General features: G+C 41.4%; 2 protein-coding genes across 5 annotated transcripts in view; both read right to left on the bottom strand.

The window, feature by feature from the left end:
• The window catches only part of NRDC (nardilysin convertase), a 32171-nt gene extending 15442 nt beyond the window's left edge, over positions 1 to 16729 (bottom strand). The window contains exons 1-15 of the mRNA XM_028733499.2: positions 16257 to 16729; positions 12188 to 12455; positions 11276 to 11357; positions 10759 to 10912; positions 9922 to 9995; positions 8783 to 8878; positions 7175 to 7297; positions 4664 to 4721; positions 3611 to 3684; positions 3347 to 3416; positions 2776 to 2853; positions 2088 to 2208; positions 1946 to 2004; positions 928 to 982; positions 174 to 278 (exon numbers count right to left, since the gene is read on the bottom strand). Coding sequence (XP_028589332.2) covers positions 174 to 278; positions 928 to 982; positions 1946 to 2004; positions 2088 to 2208; positions 2776 to 2853; positions 3347 to 3416; positions 3611 to 3684; positions 4664 to 4721; positions 7175 to 7297; positions 8783 to 8878; positions 9922 to 9995; positions 10759 to 10912; positions 11276 to 11357; positions 12188 to 12455; positions 16257 to 16714 — 1875 coding nt within the window. The 5' untranslated portion in view covers positions 16715 to 16729. The remainder of the gene's footprint in view (positions 1 to 173; positions 279 to 927; positions 983 to 1945; positions 2005 to 2087; positions 2209 to 2775; positions 2854 to 3346; positions 3417 to 3610; positions 3685 to 4663; positions 4722 to 7174; positions 7298 to 8782; positions 8879 to 9921; positions 9996 to 10758; positions 10913 to 11275; positions 11358 to 12187; positions 12456 to 16256) is intronic.
• Positions 16730 to 19960: 3231 nt separating this feature from the next.
• RAB3B (RAB3B, member RAS oncogene family) overlaps positions 19961 to 22432 on the bottom strand; it is a 48738-nt gene continuing 46266 nt past the window's right edge. For 3 of the 4 annotated variants that reach the window (XM_028733497.2, XM_028733495.2, XM_028733496.2), the window contains exon 5: positions 19961 to 20724. In XM_028733497.2, the coding sequence (XP_028589330.2) occupies positions 20534 to 20724 (191 nt within the window). In that variant the 3' untranslated portion in view covers positions 19961 to 20533. The remainder of the gene's footprint in view (positions 20725 to 22432) is intronic. The other variant, XM_077928741.1, reaches the window with a different exon arrangement.

Genomic DNA, 22432 nt, shown 5'->3' with positions numbered 1-22432 from the left:
AAGGATTCAAATATATTCTTATGTGTCCCTATTTGTGCAAAATTAAGCAGCTTTATTCTACTACTACTTTGTAAGCAGAGCGTGAAGGACTGAAAAGAAGATTCCCTAATTGGTAGAATTGGTTTCTTAATCATCTCATCTAGTAAGAAGCAAGACCTAAAGAGTGCACTTACTTCTGGTTTGTATTCAAAAAGAAGTTGGTCTCCTGTCAGAATGTCTTCCTTTGGAAACAGCTGCATATTCTCACAAATACTTTCAACATATTCAACTGGGTCAGTCTGTAAAACAAACAGTTCTATTTCACTATCTGATCATTTGAACATTTCCCCCCTTAACCTTACTTCTGGTTAAGCTTAAGGGTGAATCCAGGTCATCAGTTTCCCCACACAATTGTGCACTGACTTTTGCAGTTGTTTTGTGCCAAGAATCAAGTGGAACTAGTGAAGAATCCTAGATTTTGGCTGCTTTCCAAATGTGCATTGGCAGTTGTGCCAATCTTCTGCAGTAGTCAATTCATTTGATTCCCAGATGCATGACAACTGCAAAAATCAATGTAGATTTTGGACAAGAAAACTTGTTCCTTGAAATCCCCATTGGGCTCATTAAGAATAAAAGTTAAGAAAAAGAAGATTAGAGTTTCATTCATGTTGGAAAAAGCTATTCATTTGAACGGCTCCTAAACAGGTCTCCACACTCAAGTTCTTAGCTCTGAAGTTTGAAGATGCACATCTTCAAAAGCAGAAAGTCATCACAAATCATGATTGTTTCAAAAGCATCTCAGTAAAATAATCCCATATTATTAAAATTAGCAATGAGCCTACTATAGTCACCACAATGAGATCCCCAGCCATTATTAGTTTCCATAAGCCAAGATAAAATGATGGGCTATAAAATGGTGTTTGAAAATATTCAAGGTTGAGGAAATACCTGTTCTTGATAATGAAATTCATTAGCTTCAATCTTCTGGATTTCTTCCCAAATTCTGTGGATGATAACATATGTTTCTCAATAAATCAGTCACATTTGTCAAGAAAGGAACCATTTCCAGAAACAAGGTTTCAGAACAAACATTCAAAAAGATTCCTTCACCACATGGGGTTGGACTAGATGACCCTCCAATTCTACAATTCTATGATTCTAAGGCTATTTCTCAGCAGCCTGACCAACAGGCCAGAGGAAACATTTTGGCATTTCCCATCTTAACATGGGACTGAGGGCCGACCCCATTTCCTTTTGCAGCTCTTTAAAAAGATTCATTCTGCTGCTACCACCTCCTAGGTCAGAGGCTTTCTTACTGGCTTCCTATTAGCAAAGAATTATTAATGAATTGTTTTGATGTATCAATACTGAGGTTTTATTATGTATCTCTTATGAAACTGTTCCGTATTGTTTTTATTAGGAAGATGACATGGATAACAATGTACTCTTTATGTATTTCTAAGTTTTTGAGAACCACTTTGAAATAAATTTATATAGAAAAGCAGTATATATAGTAACTAATAATACTTCACATAGAGAGAATGTTTCAGGATAGTGAATATTCCCCTAAACCAGAGTTTTCCAAACCGTGTGTTGCGACACGTTAGTGTGTTGACTGCTATGTGTAGGTGTGTCATGCGAACGCTCCCCCCGTGGCTGGAAATGGGTTTGTTTAACCTCTGGTTTGCTAGTAAGACTGAATTACTGTGTTGTGAAATGATGCATGTCTAAAAAGTGTGTCACCAACATGAAAAGTTTGGAAAGATCTGCCCTAAACCAATTCTTAAATCGTCAACCACCTTAATAGCTAATTTTCCTTTTTCACGGGGTTGACATTTTAGGGTGACTTCCAATTCCTCCAGTTCTTTTTAACAACCATTTCCTCCCACCTGCTACTTCTGCTCACATTTAGGAATAAAAAAAGTTCAGTAACACCGACAGCTCACTAGAATCAGGCCTTAGTTACCTTTGCTCTGGTCCTGTCTGCTGCAACATTTTCAAATACTGGAATACGACGTGAACAACCTGAAAATGGAAACAAAGCACATTCAGGTATCTGTCTGCAATAACCAAGAACAACAAACACTTCAAGCTGAGCTCAAATTTACCTCATAGAAATGATTGTAACCTTCATCTGTCAGAGTCACACAAATACTGAAGACAGAGTATGTAGAGTTCTGCTCAAATCCTGTTTCACCGTTTCCTCCATACAATGCAAGAGCCCAGAATCTATCAGAAAATATTAACACATCAAAGATAGAGCTATTGATACAGATTTCCAATATATTTCTGGCTTTTAGCAAGAGGAAGTTTTGCCACCCCTGCTTTAGCATGCAGAATAGATGACATATTTCAACTAATAACCTAGGCTGGGGTAAGCAGCAACATAGTCCAATCTATGCGAGTAAAGGGTTGCTTGTATCACTCCCCCTGCCCCAATGGAATAGGGAGTTACCAACTTCTGATTTTTCCATCTCCTCACATGATGGAATCACAATATAAGCAAAGGGTAGGCACTATGGAGAAACTTTTCAAAATGCTCATGTCAAGTCTATCCAATGTTTATGTTGCACAGTATTTGGGTTATAACAAATACATGTTGAACTTGGTCACTAACTAAGCTGACATGTTTCTCAACTGTCTGCATTACACAAGTAATAATAATAAAATAATAATAATAATAATAATAATAAATTTTATTTATATCCCGCCCTCCCCAGCCGAAGCAAAGGCACATGGCATATATATCTTTTAAATGTGTCAATTAACTATTAAAACTGATTTTTTCATACATACTTTTTTCTAAGGAATGAAAGAACACTGCCTTTGCCTTCGTGTCCAACCAGCCATGAAATATAGTGAAGAGGTTTGACCCTGAAAAAAGAGGGGAAAGTTTAAAAATGGAGGTCATAAAACATGCCTTGAAAATATTGGTTTCCAGCCATTATACAAATTAGCAAGTAAAATAAGCATATCCAAAATGCTGGGATTTAGTGATGATCACATTACAAACTACTACAGCTACCATAAACTATGTGTGGTATTCAGTGGTGCTTGGCTGCTGACAGAAAGGAATCCATCAACAGAACAAGGAAGGGGCCAATTTTTGACAATTGTCTGCTGTACCCACCCAAATCTGCTCAAGATTCCCCCCACCCTCTAGAGCAGATTCAGAGGGAGCACAGACCACTGCAAAGGGATTGTCTAAAATTTTCTCTCTCCACATTTTGCTGATGGAGCCCCTTCTATCAGCAGAAAGCCACTAGTGGCTGCTTTTTCTTTTATCAACAATTTAATTTGTTCAACTAACTCAGTTTCCTGGTACCCACATGAAAGGGTTCCACCATAACAAGAGTTTAAAATTTACCTGTAATGTTGTTCTTGTGGAGGAAGAGCCCAAGTGATATTTAAAGAGTGTGTTTTTCTGATTGGAACAACTAAAAATAAAGAAATGTTTACTGTAAAATGTAAAAACATAATTATCTGCCTTCATCAACTTTCTCATAATAATTTTTCTCAAAAAGATAAGTGCAAAGAGCAGTATTTTAAACTTTGAAAGTTACAAAGTTTAGAATGCAATATGTATTCTTAACCGTTAGCACTATAGGAATTATTCATTCCCATTACTCACCTCTGTAAAGTTTCTGAAAATCAGGTGTGTCAAAAGGTTCTGTCAGGTGGCTAAAATTTGGTCTTGGTAAATCACTTTAAGAACAAAAGAAAATAAGTTATGCATCATTGTCCTAATTCCGTTAGGACGCTCCCCAAATCACATCACAATCCTGTGTATCAACGACTAATCTGGATATATCCTTCTGTACCCAGCACTCAGTGCGTGAACAGTACCAATTCCAGGGACTGTTGCACGTGTTGCAACAGGTGATTATTGTGTTGTATGTCTGGTAGAAAACTATGAACCAGTATCTACAGATTGGGATTAACATGCTCATTAAAAATATTACCGTATTTTTCCATGTATAAGACACCCCCATGTATAAGACGACCCCTATTTTTTTGAACCCAAAATAGAGAAATCAAAATTTAAAACATCAAACAGAACAACTTTGTTATTTTATTAAATATTCAAAGCACCGGCACTGGCATAGCAACCCCCACCAAATTTGTGCTAAGCATTCGTTCTGTACGTTAGAAGAGGAGACCCAAGTCCTAAAGTAGGTTTCAACTAATGACTTCTGATAGTGGAAGCCACGCACAAGGGCGTATGCTTGTGCAATAGGGCTTCCCTACCCGCTCCCTGCAAACACCCCTCAAAACTGGTTCTGAGGGTCAGGAGAGTACCCACATCAGTGCAAGGGAGGAGGAGGAGGTGAATCATTCAATCTGGCCAGTCAAACTATCACCTTAGCATGCTTGTTCAACTCCCCCCAACCCCCAGTCAGGCATGCTATTCCTTTAAGCCAACACCACACAGCAACATATTCTATATAAATTATGCCACAAATTAGTTTTTATAATTAAAAAGCAGTAACAGGCAATGACATGGAAAGAGAAGGAAGAAGACGCAGGGCTGGAAAGAAGGGGAAAGGGTAAGAAGCAGGGAAAGTTTAGGGATAAACAGGTGAAATCATATTTGTGGTCTTCTCATATGACTTGAATGCAGAACTGTGCATATAATTTTACATCTTACTTATGACAAAAATGGTAGAGGGGGGAAAAATCTTACTTATTTGGAATCTCTGAGAAGATTTCAATCACCCATTTTTCCAGAGTATCCAAGGTTTCTAGGGAGAAAGGGAGAGAGAGAAAAAGCTCAACAGCCAATTCACTGAAGAAGAAAGGCTTGTTCTCAGTAAAACAAAGGTAAGCTGGAGAACCTGTTCATTCTCAAGAACCCAATCAGCTAATTAAAGAAGAGGTGCAAACATTATAAAGTCTGTAGGCCCAAAGGCTCAATTCTCTCAGTATACCTAAACTGCACATGCATTTGGCACTTGGATTATTTTGGGGTGTGGCTGCACCAGTACAATTTCTGCTTCCTATATCAGGCATATGTGGCAGCTGAGCTTGCATTCTTACAACCTCCCAAGCTGGTTGTATCAGTTAAAACTTACACACAACAAAATTACGGCTGGTCTCCGTGATATGGGCCGCGCCCAAAAGCTATCTGAAACAGCCTCCACAATAGATGCTTCTGGCAGCATAGAAATACTCCTTATGATGGCAGCCACACTTAAAGAAGCATCCATGTATGTCGTGCATGTACAGATTGGCCCCTTAGGGCAGGGTTGGGAAGGGAGGGGCAGGTTTTTATCCTTACTGAGAAAAAGACATCATTAAAATGTCAGTAATGGCAGAGAAAATTCACATGCCAAGTCTGTGTTACTGGAAACTCAGAAAACACTGTACAGTGGTACCCCGCAAGACGAACGCCTCGCAAGACGGAAAACCCGCTAGACGAAAGGGTTTTCCGTTTTGGAGGCGCTTCGCAAAACGAATTTCCCTATGGGCTTGCTTCGCAAGACGAAAGCCCATAGGGAAATCTCCGGGACAGCGGGGAAGCGCAGCGCGTCTTCCCCACTGTCCTCGGACCTCCTCCGAAGCCTGGGGGGGGGGGGCGGAGAGACCTCCTCCTGCCGCCAGGCTTCGGAAAGCTGCTCCGAAGCCTGGCGGGGGGGTGGTGGTGGAGGGAAATAAAGGGAAAAAAATTTATTCCCCCACCGCCAGGCGTGGGGCTGGGGCGGGGGAAGCCCGAGCTTCCCCCTCCCCCAGAACGGGACCCAGAGCCATGCCAAAGCTGCGCGCAGCTTTGGCATCGCTCTGGGAGCTTGCGGGGCTGGGGGAGGAGGAAGCCCTCCGCCAGCCTCCAAACCATGTCGGGAGACAGCGGGATGGCGCGCTGCGCCTCTCCCGTTGTCCCCCGAGTTTGCGGGGCTGGCGACGGGGAGGAGCAGGCTTCTCCCCCCCACAGCCTTCTAGCCAAGTCGGGGGACAGCGGGAAGGGCGCGCTGCGCCTCTCCCGCTGTCTCCCGAGTTTGCGGGGCTGGCGACGGGGAGGAGCAGGCTTCTCCCCCCCGCCAGCCTTCTAGCCAAGTCGGGGGACAACGGGAATGGCGCGCTGCGTTTCTCCGCTGTCCCGGACGGCTTTCAAAAGCCTGCCTTCAAAAGCCGTCCGGGACAGCGGAGAAACGCGCTGCCTTTCTCCGCTCTCCCGGGAAGGCAGGCAGGGGGGAGCAAAGACTTTTGCCCCCCGCCGGCCTTCAGAAGAGGTCCAGGACCTCTTCTGAAGGCTGGCGGGGGGCAAAAGTCTTTGTCCCCCCTGCCTGCCTTCCCCGGGGCTTTTAAATCGCCCCGGACAGGGAGAAGTCCTCCGCTGTCCCGGGCGATTTTAAAATGCGGCCCGCCAGCATTTTAAGATCGCCCCGGACAGCGGAGAAGTCCTCCGCTGTCCTGGGGTTTTTTAAAATGCTGGGGGTGGGAAGAAAAGCCCTTGTCCCCCCCCCCCCCCAGCCTTCAGAAGAGGTCGGGGGACAGACTGTCTCCGGACCTGGTCTGAAGGCGGTTTCCATAGGAACGCATTAATTGATTTTCAATGCATTCCTATGGGAAACCGTGCATCGCAAGACGAAAAACTCGCAAGACGAAGAGACTTGCGGAACGAATTAATTTCGTCTTGCGAGGCACCACTGTATTTGGCTCAAGATAAATCATAGCCTTGTTTACAAAGAGAAATAAATTATCTAATATTGTGAACTTCATTTAGACTAATAAGGAGCAAAAAGAGGGTTATGTAATGCAACTAATGAAACTTATATGAATTGCTAGGTCCAAAATATAAGCCTCTATTTTCCTCTGAAGAACACCTATTTCCTCTGAAGAACACCTATTTCATCAAAATGAACTCAATATTTAAATTCAGAAGTAGAAGATTGAAAATATTTAGCTAGATACATCTAGTTTTGTTTTAATTTTAGTAGAGTCATATGTATAGCTGATCAGAAATACCTCCTGATTCAGTGGGGCTTGCTTTCATTGTACACAATTGCAACCCTACTCATTTTCCTGGGCACAGGCCCCACTGTATTCAACAGGACTTACTTCTGACTAGAAATGTAAACTATTGTGGCATTCTTTACATTACCAGCAGATGCAGAAGAGTTTTTATAGCTCTTGAAAGACAATAATCAAGGCAGTGTATCACAGTTTGCACCTGTAGCTTCAAATTAACAGATGTTACCTTTAGATTGCACAACTAAAGTCATATAGTGAGCTGAGTAATAGCGCTGCCAGAATTCCCTCAGCCTGGTATAAGTATCAATGTCATTTTGCTTCGGCTCATGTTTCAGCGTGTCTGCATTACCTGTAAATAATGTTGAAAACCAAGGTTGCTTATTATTAAAAATTCTTATGCTTTTGATCCAAATGCTTAATAGGGTTCTGCTCTGCTAGTAACAAAAGTAGTTACAAAAGTAACTACTAGGAATTCAAAGGCGAAAAATGTTTTTCCCACTCCCCCAAATTAGTTATAATTAAAACTAATAGTTCTCATAGCAAAAGTCATTAAAAACATACTGTGCATTAACAGATTAATATATATCTTGCCAGTCCACGTTTTTCCTCCTTCGCCCAACTTGCTGAAAAATAAATTTTAAGCTGCAACAAAGTGGTATCCCCCTCATCTCACTATCCTTCCTCTTGCTTGCGTGCCCACTATGTGCCTTCCTTCCTCCCTGCCTACAGCTTGGAACAAGCTGTGCAGAACATCAACACATAAGCACTTATGGTGGGACTCAAAGAGAAGTGGTATGAGAGAGGACAGGAAATCTCTGCAACACCCACATACGAGGTTCAGGATAATCTGTGTGTGAACAGCTTGTGGGAAACAAGTTATGTCATCTTCTCAGTGTACTGCACTAACTTGGCCACATGTGTTCTCTATCACCATACAAGATCCAACAGGTTCTCTGTGCCACTGATGACTAGCCTGCAGGCCATACCTGGCCCACCAGCTCACAGGAAGGAGATGAAAGTGCTCTGCCTGATCTTCAGAAAGAAATCTAAGGAGCAGGTAGAGTTTCTATCTCTGCACTGAGATTAGGAAAGAGAGAAAACTCTGGCTGTTTTTTAGAGACTGTCCTTGAAGACCAACCAGAGGGAACTTTCATTTAGCCTTTGTGCTAAAGCTAGTAGCAGCCGCCATTCCATTACCGAGAGAGATGGGAAGCAGGAAAACTATTAAGTAAATCGAGAGGCCTGCTCATTTTAGCTCCTCACTTCCCTAAACCATTGCAGACTGAACCCGCAAGGGATGCGGGTGGCACTATGGGTTATACCACAGAGCCTAGGGCTTGCCGATCAGAAGGTCGGCGGTTCGAATCCCCGCAACGGGGTGAGCTCCTGTTGCTTGGTCCCTGCTCCTGCCAACCTAGCAGTTCGAAAGCACGTCAAAGTGCAAGTAGATAAATAGGTACCACTCCAGTGGGAAAGTAAACAGTGTTTCCGTGAGCTGCTCTGGTTCGTCAGAAGCGGCTTAGTCATGCTGGCCACATGACCCGGAAGCTGTACGCCGGCTCCCTCGGCCAATAAAGCGAGATGAGCACCGCAACCCCAGAGTCGTCTGTGACTGGACCTAATGGTCAGGAGTCCCTTTACCTTTGCTAATAATTTTGTAACTTTAAGAACTGGTACCTAATTTTGCTTTTAACTCTTTCCCCCTTTTTCCTTTGTGTTGTTTTTAGGTGGTATGCCTGAGGGTAGGACCTGTGTTCCTTTTTACTGCTCTGGGAGCCTTTTCAGCTGGACAACGGGATAGAAACACTTTAAAATAATAATAAATAATACTTACCCCAAAAGAACTTCTTCATGGGATGGCCAGACTTGGCCAGACTTCCAAACAACATCTCTCTTCGGTTTGCATCAGAGGGCCTTGCAAGCTGATATTCTGTTGTTTGTTTAATAGAAAGGTTTTCAGATTCTAACTAATATAGACCTCCAAACCAGCTTTGACTATAGGAATATAACAAAGCCATGCACATTAAACGTTCATTTGCTCAAAACAGCACGAACAGATCAGAAGGACTATTGCCAAAGCTACTTAACCTAGCTTACTGCTTTTATGCATGGCTTGTGTGTTTATTTTTACATCAAAAAGAACAACAGTCAAAACTAGTAAAGGGCCCTGCTATAAAGAATCCTGCAGATCCCCTGGCTGAAGAGGGTTCGCTTTGACAATGTCAGCCATGTGGTTGATGGAAATGTACACAGAGTCAACTCAAAATCAATCACAGCAACATGCTGCTCTAACTGCCTAATGCAGGGTGCTTTTTTATCATCTACAGCACCCTTCTGAATGCATAAGACCCATTCAAGAGAATGAGTGGTAAACATAAGTCAGCTCCTGTATGGAAAATGCCCTTACTGGATCAATATGCAGGTTTTACAATACCTGCTTCTAGTCAACTTAAGTGATGAGATGAGGAATTTTTCCTTTATACATTTTAAGTTGGATATATGTAATAAGATAACATCAACAACTTGTCTGTCCATTTTGAAAGATCCACCTTCCTTTCCAAGTTAAAATGAACTTCTGAAAAAGATACTGTGAATCCTTTACTACAGGTAGTAATCAATTAGAAATTCAAGTTCCTATGTAAGTTGTTGAAAACCTCAGAATGCATCTTATTTGTCTGGAATATTTGGAATCCATGGGCAAATTTGAAAAGCAGAGAAACTGTTGTGGGCATCATATGCAACCCTCAACCAAGCACACAACAGAATGCTTGGGGAAGGGACCCTGTGGGTGCCAGGGAAGGCCTCTGTGGGCACCTGTGGGCCCGTAAGTACCACGTTGGTGACCTCTGGGTACTAAAATCATGTAGAAATGCCCTGCTTCATGAAAGATGCTTTCAATACTTTTATGCCAAACAAAAATTTGTTTTTTCAAAAAACTAAATATAAAGTGACAAGAGAAATCAGGATTCTTACCACTATCCACAGCCTCAACTTCCCGATCAATTGCATCACGGATCATTAAAGGGTGAATGAAAAACTGCGCCCACCTGAAACAGAAAAATATTGGACGTATGTTTTTCCAGGCAGTCTGACAGGCTTGTACAAGTTGCACAAGTTTTCAAGTGTTGCAATTTAAAATATTTACCAAGTTCAAGTTTTAGTAATAACATTTAAAAAAGTTCTTCTAGCGTCTGTGGTTAAACCTTCTTTCTTAAAGCAAAGGCTTAAAATATTTGTTACATTTTTATTCCCAATGGAAATTATGCTTTGATGTGTGTCTTGGTTATCTGCTCTAATAAAAATCTAGATTGGTATGAATTCGTTTTTGAATTTTATGACCCAATGTTGGCAGTGAATGATATTTCTTGCCAAAAATGAATTCTTAAGGCAAATGATCCACAAAAGTCTCAGTACTCAATGTAATTGTACCCCATAGAACTATTTATTTTTAACATCCTTTAAAAATATATCATTCTTCAATGAAGCATATTTTTTACTAATATTTACCTGAAGTGTTTCAACCTTTGGGAAGTATCTAGGTCAGAGTCAGAGCATACTTACTGAAACCAATAGACCTGTTAGTCATTACTGCAATCCATAAGTAAGTCCTATTGAATTCAATGGGGCTTACTCCTTGGTAGGATTGCAGCCTAATTTATGCAATTATGGGTCTACTCTGAGTATGACTTAGTGGATACCATCCAAAGTTGAAAACTACTTGAAAACTGGAAAAAAAATCAAACGCAGAAGCAGCAACTACTCAAATAGGAAGCAGTAAATCCAGCTTTTTATTCAGAATAATCAAAATACCTATCAAGAGCCTCCTTGAAATATTTCCTCTGTACATCGAACTGAAATATTGTTCGTTCACAGTCTGTTGAAGCATTGTCACTACCTCCATGTTTCTTCAAAAATGCATCAAAACCATTCTCATCTGGATATTTTGCACTGCCCATAAAAACCACTGGGAGAAAAAATGAAAGTTAAAGAGACAGGTATTAATTCTAATGGCAAAAACTTGAAATTCCCTGAGTTCAAAAAGAAGTTTGGGCGTATTAAAGGGAAACAAATGGAAATAACTAGTTGCATAAGTTTGACAAACTTTTTTTTTTTTTTTAGATCAGCAGGGCAACTTCTGGTTTTCTATCATTATTCTATGGACATATCATATCTAACTTTGCAAATATGCAAGCAGGAAAATAATGCAGCTGACTCCTACATTGCTGATTATCAGGGTTTAATGTCAAAGAGCTCCACAGATGCAAAACTAGAAAATTTAATTTTTGCTAAAACAGAGCAAGGTAACATTTAACAAGAAAGAACATACTGTGTTCCAGAAAATGTGCCAACCCAGGCAGATCTTCAGGGTCAGAGAAACTGCCAACAGCTATACAAAGTGCAGCTGCAGACTGGGAAAAGAAAAAAAAAAGAACAGCATTTTAAGAAAAAAACATTACTATCTTATAAGATTACCAAATTGCCCACTATAAAACAATTCTGCAAGGGAATCACGAAAAGTGATGTAAACACTGTTCAATTCTATACAAGACAGAAAACAATCTGAATTGTAAAACTGCAGAGGATGACCTAAGAATCTGTTTAAGGCAGACACAAAAGTGTCTTTATCTGAGGGCCAAAAGCCTCTCTCTTCTGCAACTCTGAAGTGAACCTGCCAACTTAACATACCGTATTTTTCGCCCTATAGGACGCACCTTTTCCCCTCCAAAAATGAAGGAGAAATGTGTGTGCGTCCTATGGGGCGAATACAGGCTTCAGGAAGCTCCGCGCCGGGCTCCCGAGGGTTGCGCAGAGCTGCCTGCGCTCCGGGGCTCAGCGCAGCTCCGCGCAACCCTCCGGAGCCCGGCGCGAAGCCTGTACCGGGGGGGGGTAATTTTTTCCCCTTTATCCCCCCCCCCCCAATCTAGGTGCGTCCTATGGGCCGGAGCGTCCAATAGGGCGAAAAATACGGTATTATGGCAAGACTTCTTCTGAAAATGATTTATCAGGTTTTTTTAACTCTCTTGTGAGAGGACTCACTTTGAACTTCTCTTTCGTTAACGTGTTTTCTTTGGAATTTATTTGTTATATTGTTTGGGTTTTAGCTGGAATTTTATACATCCTGTAGGTGTATTTTATGAGTTTCCAGTACAGAAATGAATAAAATATCAAAAGTAGCAATGTGGTTTTTTGTCCTGTGCACCAAACCACTCATGGTCAGTCATCATTATTCAAACCATACCTGTTTTTCTGTGCTATTCCTCTTCCTTGTTTCCTCTTTCTCTCCTAGCTCTTCTAATTCACTGTCAGGGTCATCAAGATCCTCATCATATCCACATTCATCATCATATCCCTCTTGGTCATCTTCTATTTCTGCTCCAGAATCATCATCTTCATCCGTGCCTTCCTCAGAGTCATCCTCATCCTCTGACACTGCACAAGGGCTACCATCTGGGTTATTCAAGTCCGAAATCAGCAATGCACATAAGCCATTTTGCAGTTTGATGTACCTACAAAGTGACAGGTAATATTATCAGGATGGTGACCCTTTCCATTGACTCCTTAATGCCTTAGGAAAATAAAATAAAATGGAACGTCCCGGTATTTGCCTCTGTGCCTTTGCAATCATTACTATTATCATCATTATAATAATTATTATTAATTACCTACCTTTCACCCTAAGGTCTCAGGGCAAGTTACAGCTTTAAAATACAATATTAAAAACAATTTAAAATAACAACTTTGTTCTTGTATAAGAGTTGTATCATGATGACTAACGAGCCTACATTTCAATTGCCTATTGAGTATGACTTGGTTGTATACTACCCATTAATATTTGCTAAACAGTAATTCTTGCCTTTCTGAACTAATAAAAAATATGCATTTACCTTGGCAAATACATTGCATTGCAAGACAAGACACAATGCTGCCAGGACTGTTCTGGTGTTAATGAAATATTCTACATTAGGGCACCTAACAGAGATATAGATAGCATAACAACAATGGAAAAGGAACAAATTCTACTTGGGGTTTTTGGGGGGGAATGGTGAAGGCTGAACAGCAGCCTGTAGGTCACATCTCTTTGAATGGATGGCCAACTAGCAGCCTCCAAGACTAAAAGTGGTTGGATTCAGAATGTGAGCTGCACCACTGCTTCTTTCATAGGAGATGCACCTCTCACTTCCTGGGAGAGGTGCCTTAAAAATGATGAGGGCAAAGCCGTGCACTCACAATTCAGCACAGGCAAAAGTGGTAAGAGCAAGGAGAGAGTTACACACAATCCTTACCAATCGTTCTGCTTTAAATCAAAAGTGTTACCGCTCTAAACCCCAATGCAAGAAAAATAAAGCTTTCATCACAGAAATGCAACTACAGCGCGATGCTCTTCTATTCATCCACACAAAATCGCAGTCAATCACAGCTTTCTATTTAATACTGGAAATTCAGGTTGGACCTTTTCTATCTCTACAGCAGGTTGTTTTACATAAGACAAAGTAGATGTAGCATTTATGCTCACATTCAAGTTGTAATTTCAATGTGCAGATTTACATTTTACAAGTATAATTACATAGGATGCAATTAAACATTGCACTAATATAAGCATTCTGTCAGTGCAAGCATTTCTGGTTGCCAAACAAAAAATTCCCCTTTCCTTCCCTCATGCACAGTTCTGGAAGTTTTCCTGACTCTCTCTAGAGAGGATCTACGGGAGGCACATAGGTGAAGGAGAGACATAAAGCCCTGCTGTGCTTGCAGAATGCCTTGTGCAGGCTTCTGCAACCAGCACAATGGTTAGCTGACCCTCGGTTTTGGCTTCTGAATTTATACCTATTTATTATTAAAGGGACGCAGGTGGTGCTGTGAGTTAAACCACAGAGCCTAGGACTTGTCAATCAGAAGGTTGGCGGTTCGAATCCCTGTGACGGGCTGAGCTCCCGTTGCTCAGTCCCTGCTCCTGCCAACCTAGCAGTTGGAAAGCACATGAAAGTGCAAGTAGATAAATAGGTACCGCTCCGGTGGGAAGGTAAACGGCGTTTCCGTGCGCTGCTCTGGTTCGCCAGAAGCGGCTTAGTCATGCTGGTCACATGACCCGGAAGCTGTATGCCGGCTCCCTCAGCCAATAAAGCGAGATGAGCACCGCAACCCCAGAGTCGGTCATGACTGGACCTAATGGTCAGGGGTCCCTTTACCTTTACCTTTATTATTAAAGTACACTAATGTTTATGTTTTTAACAGGCACTTGGTATTTATATGGCTACAAGAGTGCAGTTTTACATTTAATGGTTGGAATAAAATTCCATGTTTGTAATACATATGCAATATTATTTTTTTTACTTTAACCCCACAGGCAGGACTAGAGGGCAACAACCCTCTCCTGCTGTTGTTCCCCAGTAACTCATATTCAGAGGCACTCTATTTCCGGAGAGTGTTTTACCATCACGACTAGTAAGACTATCCCCTCCATGAATTTGTCTAATCTGCTTTTAAACCTATCCAAGTTGGTGGTCATCACCATATCATGTGGTAGTGGTTTTTCTTCTTTTTGCCAAATTATTCCTTTCTTTGAGGAATTATAAAGTAACAAGTAACCTCACTCAACATGATCAAGTTACTGATAACCAAGATCATAACCTCTTATTATATGACATAGATAACAGTGCTGGCGGGGGGCAGGAAAAGAATCCAGTTCAGTCAAATCAACATTGTCCAGGTTTTGGTTACAAAAGAAAATAAGGAAATTGTAAGCAATACCAGACCAAATGCTAGTTAGTAAAAGGAAAACAAGGAATCAGTTAGGAAAATAAGTCCTGGTGTAATGCTTGCTTTCTTATTTGTCCTGTTGAAACCAATCCTGAAATTCTCAAATCAAAGGTGCGATATCAAGTTGATACATAACTGGGGCAATGGTGGGAAACTACTGCTATTCCCCACCTTTAAAGAAAAAGCCTGAAAATGAGCACACACAGACTCAGATTCTTCACAGAAATCAACTACTCAGTGTAAAGTCTGCAAAACTTTGTCAGTTCTATTTTACCAGCAGATCCAGCTAAAATCTCAAGACTATGACTAAAGATTAGTTGCTAGAGGCAACAAATATGTAAGAAACAAAAGTCCTTATGAAAGTCCTCTTTCTGTAAACTGAGAAGTGGAACACAACATACTGCTAACACAAATGGGGAAAGAGCAGGTAATCTCACAGGAAGTTACTGGTTACAATGACCACCACATATGTGCCTTATCCCATTTTGTTCTCAAAATGGCCATGAGTATGACTTGTCTAAACTCACCCGGTGAATTTAATGCCTGAGTAGGGAACTCCAGTGAATTTAATGCCTGAGTAGGGAACTGACACTAAGTCTTGTTTCGACTATGGCAGACCAACACGGCTACCTACCTGTAACTGGTCCAATCTAATTATCTCATCTAATACTGGCTCTCTACAAAGAGCATCTGCTGGAATTGAGCTGAGAAAGGTGGCAAGCTATTTTACGAATACAGAGTACATAGGAACCCTGTGGGATCAGACTGAAATCTGCCTAATCCAGAACAGTGGCTAACCACATGCCTTTGGGAATGTCACTCCATTTGGCACTCAGTGATAAACTGCTTCTGAACCAAAGCTGTCAACGTTTCCCTTTTTAAAAGGGAAATTACCTTATTCCGAATAGGATTCCTCGCAAGAAAAGGGAAAAGTTGACAGCTGTGTTCTGAACATGGAAGTTTCATGTTGCCATCCTGGCTAAGAGCCACCCAATAAAGTCATGCGGGATATGTCTCCGCCAACTTTGCCTTTTAAATGCATCTAAGCTAGTGGCCAGTAGCATCTTCTATAGCACATAATGCATGACTTTTAAAAGAAACATGAATATATTTCCCCTGCCCATAGCTGTCAACCTTCCCTTTTTTTTGCGGGAAATTCACTTATTCCAGCGCCGTTTCCCACTGCTTCCCACTGCTATCCCGGATTGTTAGATATCCCATAGACTGTCCCCGGGGCAGGTGAGGCTACTGATCCCTTGTTTTCAAGGCTGCTAATCACTTATTTTCAAATCTGAAAGTTGACAGCTATGCCCCTGCCTCTGATAACCGGGCCTACCACGCTGGAAAGCAACATCCCTTCTCCCCGGGATTGCTCTACCAACCCTCTCCAACCCTCTGATGGCAGATAAGGATAAAAGGAGGGGGAACTACGGTGCTGACGGGCACTAGAAATGTCTCATGTAGTTCATTTAAGCTACGCTTGACGCACCTGAGAGGCTCTTCCCCATCCTTACGCCATCGCCCTCCCCTTTCCTCCTCCCCGCGCCCACCTGTACTGCTTGGGATCGCTGGGGGACTTGACGATCTCGGGATCCCCCAGGTTGGGGCTGGGCTCGCTGGCGGTCGCGGCCTTGTCTCCTTCGCCTCCCGCTTCCGCCTCAGGCTCCTCTTGGGCTGTGCCGGCCTTGGCCCCGCGACTGCTCTCCAAGTCCTCAGGCTGCTCGGAGCCGCCACCCAGCGAGGCCTTGGCCCGGCCAGGCATGGCTGAGGGAGAGCGAGGCCCGCTGAGGATCCCTCGGGGCTTGGCTTGAGGGTTGCCGGCGCGCCTGCGGAGGGCTGGTCCTGCTCGAAGGTGGCTCGCCACCGAGGTCCCGCGCGGCCAGGCGGCTCCCGCCCTCAGCATCCACGGCGGGCCCAGCTCCGGCCCAGCAGCTCCAGCCCTCAGCCGCAGGCCGGTGCTCAGGACCGGAAGCCACCGAAGTCGCCCAATCAGGGCCCGGCTCGGCATCCACGCGCCGGACGCCCGCAAATCCACGCTTCTACCGGCATCACTTGACTCTAACAGGCTGCCGGGAGCCTGAGGAGGTGGGAATGGGGCAGACCATTAGCGTTAGGAATGGAGGGGAGACGGAGAGTCGGGGAAGGGGAATAAGGTATTGTAGGATGGAGTAGTAGGCTTATCTCACCGCTGCTTCCTTCAAAACTGAGTTTTGAGGTTTGCCTTATAAACGTTTTACTAAAGACAAGAGGCTCATCACAGCTATCTGCCAATCACCCATTCCCACCACCCTTCTGAGTAATACCCCTCCCCACCTTCTCACTATATAGAAGGATCTGGCAACTTCTGTTTCAGTGTATCTGAAGAAGTGTGCATGCACACGAAAGCTCATACCAAGAACTAACTTAGTTGGTCTTTAAGGTGCTACTGGAAGGAATTTTTTTTGTAAAGACGAGTACTTCTGGATTGGTTCAACAAGCTCTCACTCGTAGAAAAGGAGCCAATAATCTGTGACAGCGAATGAGGGAGAGCCATTACGTTTAGAACGACTGGGAACCATTCTGCGCTTCCTTGAACTGGGGATACAAAAGGCACAGAAATTGAGCTGCTTGGAGCCAAATGACAGTGTAGTGAACTTGGTTGCTGGAAGAGTAGCTTTGAAAGTGGTTTAAGGGTTATTTATTTAATGATTGTGTCTGCTGTTTCTCTTTTCTGTGTTTTGTAACTTTGTTCCTTTTATATTCTAAAGGTTTTTGGCATGCAAACTATGGAAGACGGTGGCGTTGTAGTTCGCATTTTCGAGTTGCCCCGGTTGATGGATCTTGGTGTTCTAGTAAAAAACAAAATAGATACTTGAAGTCTGTCCGAGCAATCCACCTGGCGAGCTCCAAGATTAACATTGGTGATACTTGCAGTCACTAGTTTGATTTACGTGACTGCACCACTCCTACAACCTTTAACTAACCTATTAGACAACATTGTTGGTCTTCCAAAAACACTCGAGGCTGCCTTCCTAATCTACAAATGACTAGCTGTATCTCGGACACTGAAGAGTGGGTAGAATGGAAAACTAGACGATCCCATTTCACAGGAGTTGCAAGTAGCCAGGGTTACATAGGTTGGGGATAGGAACCTGGTTCCCCTGCACCATGCTAGAATTGTTTGCACTGGGTTATCCTCTGTTACACTGGACTTACCAACATATCATTGGATAGCCAGGACTGAACACCCAACTCTCCTTTCCACTGTGAACAGAGGAGAAATGCACCATTTGCTATGGTACATATGTAATATGGATATTGTACTTGTGAAAAAGAAACTGCAGTAAACTATTCACCATTTCAGCAGCTAATCAAATCTGGAGCCAGACTGATTTTGGGACAAGTGCAGTCTAACCTGGGTCACATGATGTGCAATCATAAAATAGGGGAGAACCAATAAATGCTACCTTGAGATCCTTGGAGGAATGATGGCATATAAATGTAATAATAAATTATTTGATTCAGACATTATATACCTTTCTTTATATCATTAATTGCCCATATATTTCACTGCTGTTACTCAAAGTTCCATCTGCCCCTGTAAACATGGCCAATGTTGGGGATGATGGAAGTTGAAGTCCAACAATATCTGGAGTATCACAAGTTAGCCACCCCCCAAATTAACTGAATCAGTGCTATTTTTCTAGAAAAAATAGGTGCCGGAACTCACCACGGACACCTCCTTTGTTCTCTTGGAATGGCAATGGCACCCACCTGAGAGGTGCTGGAACTGAGTTCTGTTGAGTTCCAGCTGAAAAAAAGCCCTGAGTATAATTAAAAGTGGGCCCAGGTTATATTATCTGGAGAGTAGCTCAGCAGCCTATGTGGATGAAATAGTATTGACCTATGTTACAGAACTGAGGTAACAATTATTGATGTAATGTATGTGAAGTAATTTGAACAATCTAATGTTCAAATGGTAATAATATGTAGCATTATCTTTATAACCTTGCTTAGTCTGCCTATCAACAACAACACTAATAATAAAAGTTCTTGATAAGCATTATAACCATGGGGTTTCACAGTGATACAACTGAAAAACTAGACAAGTTATTTATGTCTATTAGCAATGTAAATTAATACTCAAATCAGATCACAGTGACTAAATAACAGCTTTATTTTGTCATGATTTCATAATTAGGAACATGTACATTCAAACACTACACAGAAAGTGCCTGCTAAACACCAAATCACGAATGTGCAAGAAAATAGAACTTTCTCATTATAATTAATACAAATTCAAACTCTGTACTAAACATATTTTGACTTACTATCACAGTTCATATTCCTACTATGACAAAGTGGAGTTTGTGTGTGAACATTAACAGTGCAATCTTATATGTCCACTCAGAAGTATGTTCCATTGAGTTATGTGGGACTGCAGTCTTAAGGTAGCTGCAAGATTGTCAAGGGCAACTTTCAAATGCCTGATCCTGCAATTACAAATAATTGCTTCCTGAGCTTAGCTGACCTCAGTGAAGGTAGAGGATATTGGCAGGAAAAGTTAAGAGTGTGTCAATTTTAGTAACCTTTGTCATTTTCAGTAGTTTTTATGTGCACATGTAATACATGCCATTTATGAGTTTTAAAATATTAAATAGTATAGGAATGGTCCTAAATGATATATTCTGATTAAGTGAAATTTAGTTCACAAAAGCTAATTGCTATACAAAATTTGTTAGTCCTTAAAGTGCCACAGAATTCTTTATTTCAAACTTTTCCCAGTTACATACATCTTTTATTTTCTTGGGAACTAATGTACTTCCACAAGTGCAAAAAAAGTTAAACAGTCTGAATATTTATCTGTAGAGCAATTAAGCCGTAAACTCATTGAATGGCCTTGGATGTCTATCACTGTCATACTTGCAGTCTAATTGAAACCATGTCCAGAATTCCACGCAGATACCAAGGCTTTTCAAATGCTGCTTTATAGGAAAAATGCCCCTAAGGACTTGTTCCCAGTGTTTCTGGCAATATGCCCCTCTAAAGTACCACCCTTTCCTTTTGACACATGCTCATGTGAATGGTGTGGCTGCTGTGGTATGGAGTGACTGAGCTTGGTGGTTTTTGCCTCAATGAAAATGACTGGTTCAAATGAAAAAAAAATAAAAAATAATCCTTCCAGTAGCACCTTAGAGACCAACTAAGTTAGCTATTGGTATGAGCTTTCGTGTGCATGCACACTTCTTCAGATGCATGCACAAGAAAGCTCATACTAATAACTAACTTAGTTGGTCTCTAAGGTGTTACTGGAAGGAATTTTTTTATTTTGTTTCGACTAAGGCAGACCACCACGGCTACCTACCAGGTTTAAATGACTGAGTCTAAGACCTTCTGCATGCTCTACCACTGAGCTACAGCTTTTCCTGTGCAATTCTTATTAAGCAAAGATACCAGTTAATTACACAAAGAACAATATTGCCTCTCCCTTCTGAAGATCTTTTTGTGAGATAGTTCAAACTGCTGTCCTTTCTTTTTTAATTAAATTTTTGTGCCATAGTTAACAGTGGCCTCTAGCTATCAGATGCTAATAAAGTGTGTTTGACTGTAACATTGAGAACCACACAGAAATATGTGACAGACTATATAAACTACTTAAACCGTAGCATAACTTTTCACTGGAACACAATCTGCACTTGCACTGTTTTTGTATAAAATATATAAAGAGACTTTGCAAAACATCAGACGAACATATCCAGCTCCACCAGCACTGAAACATCTCTTTTAAAAGATGTACTGTTCCTGCCCCCTATCCTGCAACAACAACTTTCTTAGAGATTTTGAGGCATTAACAGGAGCAATTCTGCTGCAGTGGAGGGGGGCTGTATGTGAGACGCACGTTCTTCCCGGCAGTGGTTGTCCTAGAAGCTTCCGAATCCATGCTCTCCGACATCTTTTCACAGATGATGTCCACCAGCCGCTCAAAGACCTGCCTCACGTTGACATTCTCCTTGGCGCTAGCTTCAAAATAATCGAACCCTGTTTTTTAAAAAAGTACACAAATCAATATCTGCTTATCCCAAAACTGCTTCTCTTCGCTTTAAATTATCTGTTGGTCATATTAAACAGTTCATTTTGGTTTGTTTGTTTTTTAAAAACAACAACAGGTAGTTCAGAATAGATAAGGAGGTTTTATTAAAAGTGATGCTGTATAAATCTCTAGTTTATGGTCTTTAAAATAAATAAAATCAGTTGAAGTTCAAAAAGATCTTGCACCATATGAGTGTAGCCAGTGTTATTTTTCTAGAAAAAGAAGTGCCGGAACTCTCCATGAACACCACCCTCATTCTTAGAATGGCAATGGCACCCACCTGAGAGGTGCCAGAACTGAGTTCCAGTGAGTTCCGCCTGAAAAAAGCCCTAAGTGTAGCACAGTTGTAAAGGGGATTTATTATTATTATTATAAAGCATTGGGTATGTAAATGGTCCTCAGGTTAGGTGGACTGATTTAGTTGATGTGTGTTGTATTGTATAGTCTTTTGGGGTGGGTTTGTTTTTATTCTTTTCTATTGTATTGCATTTTTTCCTTGCCTCATTTTTTAAAAAAACTTATTTTATAATTTTAACACATCAAACATTAAATACTAGCTCTATTCACATATTAAAATAAACAAATCTTAAATCAGGCATTGAAGCCCACGAAGAAAAAACCTACAACTACTACTAACAATATTTAAAGCTTACAAAACACTTTTAAAATATTTTAAAGTAAAATGTCTTATAATGTCTGGATGCAGGTAGCGGCAGAGCAGTAGATAATATCAGCTTGGTAATCATAAAGTCATAGACAGGAACCAGCTAAAATTAGGAATAAAGCTTTATTGTGGTCCTTTGTTTTTAACCGTGTTGTCTGAGATTAAGATTTGGGAGTTGAGAACTGGGTTCAACATGAGAGGTTTGAATAAAATTAGGAATTAAGGAATTTCCATAAACACACTGATAACTCTTCTTACAAAAAAGCATATGTTTACACTCCAGAGCTTTTTGGAATGCTCTGAAATCTGGTGTTTGATATACTTCTTGATGTTCTAAAAAATCTGAGAAGGTATATAAGGAAGAGTCAGAACAAAATACACTGCTGAGAAATTATGAGCAGTGTTAACTGTCATAGTAATTTGAATGTTGAATGTAATGCTGATTCGTATGTCAACTACTAATAATGGAAAATGGAATGACTTAACTGAAATCTTTTCATAAGGTTATTAACAGGCCTGCTTCATCAGACCAGTTGTTTGAAATGAACAATCAGTGTTAACACACCAACCAATGAAAAGCTAAATGAGGAAAATTATATTTTATGCATGCCTGGGTACCTCTAATCCTCACTGCTGTGAAGCTCAGAACAGCTCCCAGTGCTCCCAACTATTTGACAAACAAAGCTGTGCATCTGCTGCAAATAGTAGCAGCAGAAAGATAAATGATGCTTCCAGACAGGTTTTTATATTAGTATTGGTACTGGTCATTCATACAAGTTTTTCACAGTGCCTACACAAAATGCCAGCCTTGCCCACCTCAACTGAATCCAGATTCATCATTTTCACTGAAAATACAATCCATTAAAAAGCCTCTTGCCCATGACCTGTTTGTGGTATATAAATGAAAGCTCTGCAACATTATACCTCGGTCTGAAAGCACCCAGTAATTAGAGTGTCAGGCTAAGACTGTGGAGGCTCTCTCACTGAGCCAT

The sequence above is a fragment of the Podarcis muralis genome, chromosome 5 (assembly GCF_964188315.1).
Source record: "Podarcis muralis chromosome 5, rPodMur119.hap1.1, whole genome shotgun sequence".
In the NCBI taxonomy this organism is placed as follows: Eukaryota; Metazoa; Chordata; class Lepidosauria; order Squamata; family Lacertidae; genus Podarcis; species Podarcis muralis.
The sequence above is the reverse complement of the archived record's forward strand: the minus strand, read 5'-3'. Positions and strand labels throughout refer to the sequence as shown.